This window comes from Mesocricetus auratus, unplaced genomic scaffold (genome assembly GCF_017639785.1).
Source record: "Mesocricetus auratus isolate SY011 unplaced genomic scaffold, BCM_Maur_2.0 Super-Scaffold_100009, whole genome shotgun sequence".
NCBI lineage: Eukaryota > Metazoa > Chordata > Mammalia > Rodentia > Cricetidae > Mesocricetus > Mesocricetus auratus.
In genome coordinates, this window is record NW_024429193.1 from 67,919,143 (window position 1) to 67,931,776 (window position 12,634).

The window sequence follows — 12,634 nt, forward strand, 5'->3', positions numbered from 1 at the left end:
ACAGGCATCTACATCACCCCTCCTCCCAGACTCGGGTTATAATGGTAGAGGGGTCAGAAAGAATATAAGGGCTGGAGGATCGGGAGGAGGGCTGTGACATGATATGGTCATTGAACTCACGAACTCACTGCAGCTATGGTTACCTGTGTGAGGATTCAGGCATATGCTGGCCTGCCCCTGTCACCTGGCAGAAAGCACTCAGGTAGTACCCGGTATTGCCCCTCAATGAAACTTCCAATATGAGTCAGTCTACAGGTCTCTGTTTCCCCATCCACCCCAAGATGGGGATCCTTGTGGTCCCAGCATGGGCCTGGGGACCTGTCGTCCCAACCCACACCACATTATTCCTAACCACCTGCATAGGATCAAGCCAACAAGAGCAGTCAACGTTATATCAGACATCACCAATTGGACTCAGTAGGTCACCCATCCCCGCAAAAGAAGAAGCCACGAAGGTGGGAGGGGTGTTAGAAAAGGTGTCTGGAGGAATGAAGATTGGGCGTGGACATTGTATACAGGTATGTAACTGTCAACAAACAGATTAAATATACTCTTTAAAAAAGAATGATCCAGGATAGCCAAAGCATTCCTAGTAAAGAAAAAGCCATCAATGGTAAAAACATCCCAACACCTTATTTTATTTTACAGAAGCAAAGTAACAAAACCAGCATGGATCTGATACAGAAATAGACATATAAGCACTCTTAGGGTTTCTATTGCTGCGATAAAACCAACCAAAATCAGCTTGAGGAGAGAGGGTTTATTTCATCTTATTGCCTGTAGAGGCGGGGACTGAAGCGGAAGCCACGGAGGAGCGCCCTTTCTGACTGTCCCTCCTGGTTTGCTCACTGTGTATTCTTGAACACCTTAGAGCCACTTACCCGTGGGCGGCACCACACAGTGGGCTAGGCCTTCCTACATCAGCCATCAGTCTAGAAATTGCCTGCCTAGAGGTCATATTCTGGAGACACTTTCTCAACTGAGGTTCCCGCCTTTCAGATGACTCTATCTTGTGTCGAGTTGACGAAAAGCACACAAGCCAACCATACAGATTAGTGTGTCCGGGAGGAAACTACACAGCTATGGTCCCCTCGCTTTCCAGAGAACGCTTCCTATTTGTTGGTCAGGCTTTCAGTTGCAACGTGCAGCACAGCATGGTGCTGAGGCACAGCTGCCTGTGCCTCTCACACCCCCTTCCCTACCTCCTCTGTCCTCTTCCTTCTCCTCCTTCTTCCTCCCTCCTGCCCCCTCCCTACCTTCTTACAGCAAAAAACACATGATTCCCACATGCTCATTCTCACTGTGCTTTGAATAAATTTTGTTCTCACATGATGTTACTCACCTTGCCTCTTGATTGTTTTTGTTTTTTGTTTTTCGAGACAGGGTTTCTCTGTATTGTTTTGGAGGCTGTCCTGGAACTCACTCTGTAGACCAGGCTGGCCTCGAACTCACAGAGATCCACCTGCCTCTGCCTCCCAAGCGCTGTGATTAAAGGCCACCAATGCCCGGCCACTTTGCCTCTTGAATGGGCAAGTGTCATCACGTCCCTAAAATTGTTTAGAGCCAGGTGACCTGACTCCCTGGGGGCAGGGGCAGGGCCAGTCATGCAGACCCAAGGCTGGGTGCTCTGACTGGGCAGCCATAGGGGTAGCTTTGTAAGGAGGGGAAGGGTCACGGCTCGGAGTTAGAATGGTATGCTGCCCCTCCAGGGTTATCGTGGGGTGTCCAGGTGGGAAGGAAGAGCCAGAGTCAGAGCCTGTGTGAGTCCACCTTGCCTTGAACAGGAGTGGTGTGACTTTCTGCCACCCACTGGGCCACAGGATGATGCTGGCAGAGTTTCACAGGGCAGCGGCTGGCTCCGGGACTGCCAGGATCCTGTCCGTCTCTTTTGGGGCTTGTGTTGGCCTGAGTCTACACAGAGAATGGTTAGCGTCAGTGTCAGAGGCTAACGTAAGGACCTTTGCTGTAGATTTGAACACCAACACTGTCTATAAAGAGCCCTTTCCACCCACAGCTTCCTCTTCCACTTCCTTCTCAATTCGGTTGATTTTTCTGGAAAATCAGAAAAAGAAATTGTCACGTTGAATGAGGTAGGGACAGGGAAAGCCACAAACTCGTTAGGGTTTTGCCCAGTGAACTGTAAGGCTCTGTGCTTAGCCACAGGCTAGTACTGAGTAGCAGAGGTCCTGGGGAAGAGTGGCTACCCCAGGGGAGCAGGGGAGGAGAGGAGGAGGGGAGGAGGGGAGCAGGGGAGGAGGGGAGCAGGGCAGCAGGGCAGCAGGGCAGCAGGGCAGCAGGGGAGCAGGGGAGCAGGGGAGCAGGGGAGCAGGGGAGCAGGGGAGGAGGGGAGCAGGGCAGCAGGGCAGCAGGGCAGCAGGGCAGCAGGGCAGCAGGGCAGCAGGGGAGCAGAGGAGGAGGGGAGCAGGGGAGCAGGGCAGCAGGGCAGCAGGGGAGCAGGGCAGCAGGGCAGCAGGGGAGCAGAGGAGGAGGGGAGCAGGGGAGCAGGGGAGGAGGGGAGCAGGGGAGGAGGGGAGGAGGGGAGCAGGGGAGGAGGGGAGCAGGGCAGCAGGGGAGCAGGGGAGCAGGGCAGCAGGGGAGGAGGGGAGGAGGGGAGCAGGGCAGCAGGGGAGCAGGGGAGCAGGGCAGCAGGGCAGCAGGGCAGCAGGGGAGGAGGACAGGAACAAGTTGGACTAAGTTACAGTTCCTAGGTAGGGGTAGGGTCGCTGGCAGAGCCAGACTGCTTGTCCGCTTTCTGTTGTTGTTTTCGGCAGGCACACTGCGCACTGGCTAGCAGGAAAGAGCAGAATGCTTCCTGCTGTCCCTTCTCCCCGCAGTTGCTGGCAGCTCTGCCTTGAACTGGAGGCCTTCCGGCATGGACTCTTTTCTTCCTCTCTTGGGCTGTGTCGAGGATGCTCTGTCTGCATCTGAACAGCAGAAGGGAGCTGGGGTGAATTTTTACTCTGAAAAACCCCATCTCTGCTGGGCTTCTGGCTTCTCAGCTTCCTTAGTGAGCTTCTGGGCTCCTTGGAAGGGAGGGCAATGGGAGAGCTGGGGCTCTTCATCCTTGGAGGGCTGGTGGTGTTGCTGTCCTTGGGAAACCGAAGGGAGGAAAGAGCCCACGTTCTGTGACAATTTGCAAATTCAGGAGGAGGGGAGAGAGCTAGCTAGCTCATGGTGAAGAGGAGGTCAAGGATCCAAGATAGGGCACTCTAGGCTGCAAAAGGGATGATCCACTAATAGGCCCCTAAGCTGTCTCAACAGGAAGGGATTGGAGCTAAAGGGGAAAGGGATGGAGACAGATGTGGAAACTTGTCCTGGCGAAGAGATGTGGGGACATGGCACCACACCTGGAATGCAGGAGGTCCCGCTGCCCTGAAGCTGCCCTGTGGAGAGGGGTCCAGCTGGGCTAGTGCAGTCTGAGCTGGAGGGCGCTGCACTGGTCTGGGATTCTCCACTGATTTGCACTCCTTTTCTGGGGTGGGGGCTCCTTTCCAAACATATTGCCACTAAGCAGAGGGCCTGGAGGTCCTGGGTGTGCCTTAAAACCATGCATGGAATCGTATCACCAGTTTTCATTTAAAATATGAAAAAAATTGGCCTTTTGATGAGAGGAATAGTGTGGGGGAAACTCTTTTTCATTCATGGGCATTGTCTGAGATGCTGCCTGGCCCTGGGGACATCAGAAAACAGAGGAGGTGAGCACAGAGTTGGAGTGTTGAACCAGTTCAGGAGTGTGTGTATTGTGGAGTAAGATGCAGGTTCAAAAAAACAAATTCGGCTGTTGTATGGGAGGAGATTTTAATTCCTAGTGAGCTAAGATTCTCATCAGTCAGATTCAGGAAACTGAATAAAATCCTTATTTTTTTAAAAAGGACAGTTAGTAGAACTGAAAGATTCTATGCAAATACAGTGTGGTTGTGTCAGGCGTTTGACAAGCTCTCTATCACTGAGCCACATCCCTTGCTACATGTCACATTTATAAGAGCCTGGAAGAAGACCACAACCCAATGAACAAATGGCCTGATAAAATGATACGCGGCAGTTCTCAAAAGAAATGCAAATGGCCAACAAACATTAAAATCGTTCAACCTCAGTAAGCTTTAGAGGAATGAAAACCAGGACTACACTGAGAGTCCATCTCACCCCAGAGAGAGAGTTGGCCACTAAGGAGACAAATAATATAGCCTGGAGGGATGGAGGGATGGCTCAGCAGTGAAGAACACTTGTTACTCTTCCAAAGGACTCTGGCTTGATTATCAGCGCTCACATTGCGGCTCACAACTATTTGTAACTCCAGTTCCAGGGACTCCAACGCCCTTTTTTAGTGTCTGCGGGCATGTACACTCATACACAGTTCTTCTACATCCAGGTGAAGTACCCATATATACATTAAAAAAATATGACAATCAAATCTGGTAAGATGTGGACAAAAGGGAATCTTTATACACTGCTAGCTGGAGTGAAAACTAGCTAGGTAAACTAGTCCGTATGGAGGGCGCAGGCCTTGTATATAGCCCAGCATAACTCCTGGGTATTTGCCAGAAGGCCCCCAATAAACACATCCTAGAGAAACTTGCCCTACGTGTTTATTGCAGCACTTTTCACCATAGCTAAGCTACGGAAGCAAACTAAGGGCCAACGACAGATGAACAGATACAGGAAATGCAGTGCACATACACGGTGGTTTTTTTTTTTTTTCTAGCCATAAAGAATACAAAGTGATATCATTTTCTGGAAAAGGGCTGTAGATGAAGATAATCATACAAAGCAAATTAAGCTTTCCCCTGACAGATTTGTGCTGTTGCTCATTTGCCATCCCTGGGTTTTATAGAGACGCATAAATTAGAGACATGTGTGGCGTGGGAGAGGAAGTGAGACTGTCTGGGGAGTGAAGGGGACTGGCCAGAGAGAAGCCCTGAGTCACTTGGTGGGAGTAGGGGAGATGCTCGCCATACAGTACACGCTCATATGAGAATTAAAAAACAAAGGAGACAAAAATAGGAAGATCTCATGAACTGAATGGTAGTGAAGGCTCTGACTGTTACATATATTTGAAAAACCCAGCCAATTATGAACTTTCCGTGAATTTCATGCAGTTTAGTGGATGGTATAGAGCACATTTGTGAAAGGAATTCTTGAATGGACAGTGACTTCTTCAGCTTCATTTTAAATAGATAGCTTCTGTGATGAAGTGGGGAGTTTTCCTTTTCTGGGATGCTCTTTAGCTGGAGAAATATATTAAGGGAATCTCTAATAGGTACTTAGAAATTGCTCTTTCTGGGAAGCACAGGCTCCTCACTCAGGCCTGTAAGGCGACTCAGAGCTGAGCGAAAGCCTGGCACTCTTGACTCCATTTTGCTTTGGTCTTTTTCCCTTCGTTTCAAACCTTGGGTCAGACCCCATGCTTAACTCTGCACAGAGACATGCTAATTACCCAGGGATTGTCTGTCTGAATTGGCATGCGATGCATATCTGTAATTATAGACAAGGTAGGCTGGAGAAGCACCTCAGTTGGAAGACAGCCTTAGAACTGTCTCTAGAAATGGTGATACTCTACGCAGCTCAGCCCTCTTCAAGACTGAAGGAGCAAAGATGAGAGCAATCAAACCATCTCCCCGTCAACCTTTACCATACCCTGTTCACACGCCCATCAAGATCCAGAATCTGTGTTCATCTTGGATTCCAGGAACAGTAGAACCTACAAAGAGATCACCCCATTGCAGTTTTTTTTCTTTTAACTCTTTGTTCTTTGGGGGCCTGCCACCCAGCTCCCAAATAAATACATGGATACTTGTTCTTAGAATGCCTGGCTTTATCTTGGCTTGTTTTCAGTCCGATTTGGCTAACCTAAATTATCCTGTCTACCTTTTGCCTCTGGGGTTTTACATTTATACTATATTTCATTCTTTCCTTCTTACTCTATGGCTGGCTGTGTTGTTGGGTGACTGGTCCCTGGCATACTCTCTTCCTTTTCTCACTCCCTTTCTTCTCTCTTCTCTTCCTATGGTCTCTGCATGTCAGCCCCACCTATTTCTCTTTCCTGCATAGCCATTGGCTGTTCGGCTCTTTATTAGACCAGTCAGGTGCTTTAGACAGGCAAAGCAACACAGCTTTACAGAGTTATACAAATGCAACAGAAAAGAATGCAACACATCTTTGAATCATTGAACAAATATTACACAGCATAAAAGAGTGTAACACATCTTAAAATAATATTCCACTCCAAGATGAGATCGCCCAAATAGGAGCAATCATCTCATGAGGAACAAGATAGCTCCCTTAAGCCATAAGGATTTCTTTGGGTCACATTGCTGAATCATCACTTGGAGAATGAGCAACTGGAGCACACTTTCGTTGTGGGAACTCATTCAGCCAATAATAACCTTTGGGGTACCAGCCCATTAAGGCACGGTCTCGGGTGCTACCCATGGGGAAGAAGATGCATGCTGTCTCTCTATCTTGGGGTGGTGGTCGGGGAGATGTGATCAAAGCTTCCTGTGCCCCAAGGCAGAAGACGGAAGTGGCTCTCTACCTTTATTGTATGAGTGTTTCCTAAATAAATATTTGCTATCCTTTTATTTGCACTTTGTGGACTCCCTTAATCATGCCTACACACTTTGACTAAGATGGCTTACTTATGCTTTTCATCCCTGCCTCAGTGCTTTCTCTATTCAAAGTTAAAACTCATGCCAATGCCATAAAGGCAGACTGCAGAGTTTTGTGCCTTCTCCAAATAGCTGCTTTGTTTGCTTTCTTTGGGGTAAGTGGCTGAATCTGGTATGTTGAACAGTGGCCAGGTTCCCGGTTTTGAACTATAGTTACAAACAAAGCTGTTTTCAAGGCGTTAGGCTTGGAAGACTAAAAAAGAAAAATGAAAGACCAGAGACTCCTGCCTGTACTGCAGCCAACAACGAGGCTTCTGTCAGGACTTGCACTACCTGAAACCATGCTTAGAACCATTCTGGGCTTCCTCCACCACCCCACCAGGTACCCAGACTCCATGTCCTCCTCTAGGCTCTAGCCTGGCTCTCAGATCCTGTGCCCTGACCAACTGTGACCAACCCCTCCTATACCAAAGCTAAGCTCTGGCAGAATCTGCCCAACTTGCATCACCCCACTTCCTTATGTACCAACTCTACCATATCCAGCCTTCCCATGTCCTCTAGGGTCTAACCTAGTGAATATCCCTGATCTTTCCTGTCTTAGTTAGGGCTTCATTGCTGTGAATAGATGTCATGACCACTGCAACTCTTATAAAGTAGAAACATTTAATTGGGGCTGGCTTACATTTCAGTGGTTTAGTCCATTATCATCATGGCAGGAAACTTGGTGGCATGCAGGCTGACATGGTAGTGGAGAGGTAGCTGAGAGTTTTCCATCTGGATCCACAGGCAGCAGGAAGAGACATTGAGTCACTAGGCCTGGCTTGAGCTTCTAAAGCTTCAAAGCCCCCCCCCATGACACACTTCCTCCCAAAGCCACACCTACTCCAATCAGCCCACAGCTCCAAAGACGCCACTCTCTGTGGGTCTTCATTCAGACCCCCGTGTCCCTTTTCACACATTTTCCACAATCCAGAAAATGTAGCCTTGGTCCCTCAGCCAGTATACCAGCCTAATTTGGTTTCCCATGCCTTCACTGCAAAGGAGATTTGGACTTGGGGCAGAATCCCCTCCCTACCTGTGCCCCAAATCACAGGATTCCACCATGCCATATCCAACCTCCCCACCCAGACATGTCTACTCACACACTGCACTCCATGAATACCATGTGTGTCCTGTACAACAGTCCGGTCCCCTCTGTTCACTTGACTTCGTTCCACCAAGCCATCTCCACACTCTAGACCCAACCTGTCCCCCATCTTACCTTTTACCTTAAGACTCGAGCTAACAAAGGAAGTCCACACCCATGCACTGGGCAGGGTGGCATCCCAGCACTTGGGAGGCAGAGGCAGGCAGATGTCTGTGAGTTCAAGGTCAGTCTGGTCTACATGGTGAATTGCAGGATGTCCAGAGCGACATAATGAGACCCTGTCTCAAACAAAAACAAACAAACAAACAAGCAAGCAAACAAACAGACAACCCCTACAAAAGCAAAAAGAATACCCACACAACAAAGACAAGACCAGATCTCAACATCTAGGATCACAATGGACCTGAATTTTTTGTTTGTTTGAACAAAACAGAACCACAGAGGCCCCCTTCCCTTAGTCATGACGGTCAATCGTGTGTTAGGTTGACCAGACACTTGGCCAAATGTTATTCTGGGTGTTTCTGTGAAAGTATATTTACCTGGATTAAATTAAGATGTGAGTTAAATTAACAGAATAAATTGACTACCCTCCCTCTATGAGTGCTCTCCATCCTATACAGATTATATGCATCAGAGATTAACTCCAAATAAGCAATAATGCATCAGTGTCACATTAAGGAGAGTGATAGAAGCATGTCCCCCTGGAGTCTTTTACTCAAGAATGAGTTCAGGTCTGAGTTCTCTACTTCATGGCCCCTGTGTCTTGCATTCTCAGCCTTTCTGCTATATGAGTCTGAATCTGTGCTGCCTGAAGGCTGTCCTTTGGATCTTCTGTGTCTCTTTGTGTGTATTCCACAGAGTTTCAGGCTGGGCAGTGGTGGCGCCTTTAATCCCAGCACTTGGGAGGCAGAGGAAGGCGGATCTCTGTGAGTTTGAGACCAGCCTGGTTTACAAGAGCTAGTTTCAGAATAGGTTCCAAAGCTACACAGAGAAAGCCTGTCTCGAAAAACCAAACCAAAACAACAAAACAAAACAAACAAACAACAAACAAACAAACCCCAGAATTTCACAAGGGATTCAGTCACAGGCTCCAAATCCCAACTGACCCAGATAACAAACATCACGTTTATCAATAACTATCCATAAATGATTTCACTTAACCTTTATGGAAGTTGCCTTGAATTTCTGTATTTGCTGCTTTCAGCAAATGATATACACACATTACTCTGGGTCAGGGACATGCAAGAGTACATAAGATTGTATCTATGCATTAGGTTATGTTGTAAAAGCACATTACAGTATCACATGTGGAATCCATGGCAAATAAGGTGGATTATTCTATTGTTCTCTTACAGCAGGTTAAACAAACAGTTTGAGTACAGAGTTGTGATGTCCAGCAAAAGTCCCAGTCTTGTAGATTGTAAGAGATATTTTCAAAATTTATTGCCAGACACCCAGTTAGCTGAAGGCTTAAGTAGAAAAGGCTCCCCTCCTTCAGGCAAGGAGGAGCTCCTCTGGGTTGACTGCTTGAGTTGGACACAGGCCTTCTGCCTTCAAATCCATACTGAAAAAAAAAGTGGCTCTTCTGGGGTCTTCAATTTGCTAACTGTACATCATGTGACTTGTCTCTCTTCATAGATTCCTTTCTCTTTCTCTTCTCTATCTTCTGTAGGTAAGAGAGGCTATCAGTTTCTGTTTAGACAACATGGTAGTGAAATGGATATACAGTATGAGGCAGACAAAACATGACTGACACTGAACATTCTGGGAACCCAAAAGTTAACAGTGATGTAATCTGATAGATAACTATTCAGGTCAGAGTACCACTTTCATATGGATTCCATATAAAAATGACCTTGTGGTCAGATACCAGAGACATCAGCTCCCACCTTTGGCAGCAAGCTTATGTGTTTGTTGGTAAGCCTATGTGCTTACCGCCATGAGTCAGGTGTACCACCGGCTTGTGTGTCTGCTTGTGCCTGGGTGCCTGTGGGTAGATGCCTGTCTAGAAGCCTTTGTTTGAAGTGAATAATGTGTGTTTTATCTGCCACATGTCCTCAAAATCTCTTTAAGCTCCTAGACCACTGTGACCCTTTCCTTTCCCAGAATCAGAGCAAGGAACTCACATCTTTCTTCCTGTCTCCCTGTCTACTCTTCCTCCACAAACTCACATTTTTTGGAATCTGCTTCTTTAAAGAAAAATGACTAAAACAATGATCAACAGAGTCAGAGGTCAAGAGAAGGTATGATGGGAGTGATTAAAGGGGAATAACACCCCAGGAATGTAAAGGGTATATTCATTCACAAGTTGTTCACAGAGTATGAGGCCTGGGGAGAAACAAAGATGGTATCAGTCTCCTTGGCCTGCCAGGGTAGTTGGTAAAACCCAAGATGTCTCAGAGTTCTCCAAGGATGCTTGTCTTGGTTAGTGTTCCATTGCTGTGAAGAGACACCATGACCACAGAAACTCTTATGAAAGAAAGCATTTAATTGGGGCTTGCTTATAATTTAGAAGTTTAGTCCGTTATCATCCCAGCAGGGAGCATGATGGCCCACGGGCTTGCATGGTACCGGAGAAGCAGCAAGAGTTCTACATCAGCAGCAGAAAGTCACTGGCATGACTTGAGCTTTTGAAACCCCCAAACCCACTCCCTGATGACCAAGCACTCAAATATCTGAGCTTATGGGGGCCATTTTTATTCAAACCACGCCAGTGCTTTTGGCCCAAGGATGGCTCAGGGGCATTGAGTCTGAGTGTGATCTCTGTGAACATGTACTGTGAAGTTTGGCAGAGGGTAGTCTCTGCCAATACCTATGGGGCCTCAGTTCTCAGTATGGTCCCTGAACTAAACAATTGGTACCATCTGGAAGCTAATTAGAGATGCAGATTCTCAGGCTCTACCCAGCCTCAGACCTGCATGTCCAGAAGGTCCTTGGGGATCTGGAGCCCTGTGGATGGAAGTTTCTGTCCTTCCTGGTTTCACCGGTTCAGTCCCAAGTAAACACACAGAGGCTTACATAAATTATAAACAATTTGGCTAATGGCTTGGGCTTCTTTTTGGCTAGCTCTCTCTTAATTATTAACCCATTTCTATTAATCTGTGTATCTCCATGTGGTCTTGGTCTACTGGTGATGCCCAGGCCTCTTGCTTCCTCAGCAGCTACATGGTGTCTCCCTGACTCCACTTACTACCTTTCTCTAACCCTGTTTGAATTTCCCAACTGCCTAAATCCTGCCTGTCTATTGGTTGAAACAACTTTATTCATCAATCAATAGGAGAAACACATATTCACAGCATACAGAAGGACATCCCCCATCAGAGCTCTAACCCTTGGTAGACAGGATTTCCACCCAGATTTTCTCTCATTCTCCCTCAGGGGAAAGAAAGAAGGATGCTTCTGAGTTTCTTGGGAGGCATGTAGAAGCCCCACCTCTCTTTCCCCAGATCCTGCCTCCTCAGAAAACCTGCTGAACAGTGGCCCCTCCTCTCAGAAAGTCCGCCATCAGGGGCTCCTTCCCTGGAGATGCCTGGGACCATGACTACCGACTATGGCTATTTAAAACCCAGCTTGTAGATCTGCCACATGTGCCCTTGTGTTCTGTCCCCTGCCTTCCTGAGGGCCACTCAAGAGTGCTCTGCTTTGCATTGCATTTATTAAATCTGGATTTATTAATTTGGTCTGATTTGGATTATCGCATTGGCATCGGAGGAATCCAGCAACCGGGGATCCAATGCTTAACAGAATCCAATATTGTTTTCTTCCTCATTGTTCATTCACAATCTAGTCCTTGGTGCTCCTGATCTCGACTTTGTGGGGTTCCTTTTGTCAGACTAGGAAAGGCCTGGTGTGCAGGGTATCACTTGACTTGAGTGGTTAGCTCTTGAGCAAGAAAGGCGTTCCACTGATATTAGGTACAGACCTTAAGTTCTAGACAGATAAAAGATTGTGAAATGCGGCTCTGCTGTAAAGAGCTCACATGACTCCATTATCCAATGAGTGGGTGCTTCCCATTTGGTAGAGCATACAGAGGGTCACCAGGCTCACACCACACGCCCCAAGAGCAGTCCTAATTGAGGGGCTGCAACAGTCATCAGAACTGAAACTCACTGAGGAAGCCAGGAGATATGACTTTCCCTAGGTCAAGAGCAGCTTGTCATTAGATTAAAAAAATTGCCAAGTACAGTACTCAGTCTAGTGATGGGTGGGAGCCCAGTAGGGCCCCAAGTCCTGGCCACTTGATACAAAGAGCTCTGGGTGCACCTAGGTCTCATTGCAGAGCATCCTCTCTCCAAGGAGAATGATGGGGTGCACCAGTTGAAGCAGGAGGACTCATCTGTGAGGTGCTGGGAGGGCGACTTCTGCAGCCTGGGGGCCAGGGTGCTTCCAGCTTCAGAGAGTAGATAACAGGACACTCCTGGAGGACACAGCATCGGGGTAACGGTGGAGCTGGCAGGCCCGCAGGGGAAGCCACAGGTGTCAGGAGACTCAGTGTATTTGTGGAGACCCTGAGTTCAGAGGCCACTGTAGAAAGAAAGGGAGAGTTCAAATGTGGGTGCTGCTTGGAGGTCTCAGTGTCCTGTTCCGCGAGGTCACCCTCTGCCCTCCCTCCTTTCCCTAGCCAGCCTCCTTAACACACATCCCCATGCTGCCAAGGGCTGTCAAGGGAATGAAACTTGCTTTATAATCCATTAGTTGTTTGGTCTTAGGTTTGTGCCACTCGTTGTGGAGAAGCAGAGGCACCATGCCTGAGCCCTGGGTCTGCCTTGCCACCCCAGGGCTCATCACCCAGCTTCTCTGGCCTCTGTCTCTCATCTATATGATGGGAGCTATCTTACTATCTACTTATAGGATTACTGTGAAGATGTGTGTGTTTACATTC

The 12,634-nt window shown here is 47.8% G+C and overlaps 1 protein-coding gene across 1 annotated transcript in view; it reads right to left on the minus strand.

Moving 5' to 3' along the window:
* Window positions 1-8,899: 8,899 nt before the first annotated feature.
* The window catches only part of LOC101842634 (Fc receptor-like protein 5), a 33,211-nt gene continuing 29,476 nt past the window's right edge, over window positions 8,900-12,634 (minus strand). The window contains exon 12 of the mRNA XM_021233036.2: window positions 8,900-12,276. Within this exon, the coding sequence (XP_021088695.1) occupies window positions 12,267-12,276 (10 nt within the window). The 3' untranslated portion in view covers window positions 8,900-12,266. The remainder of the gene's footprint in view (window positions 12,277-12,634) is intronic.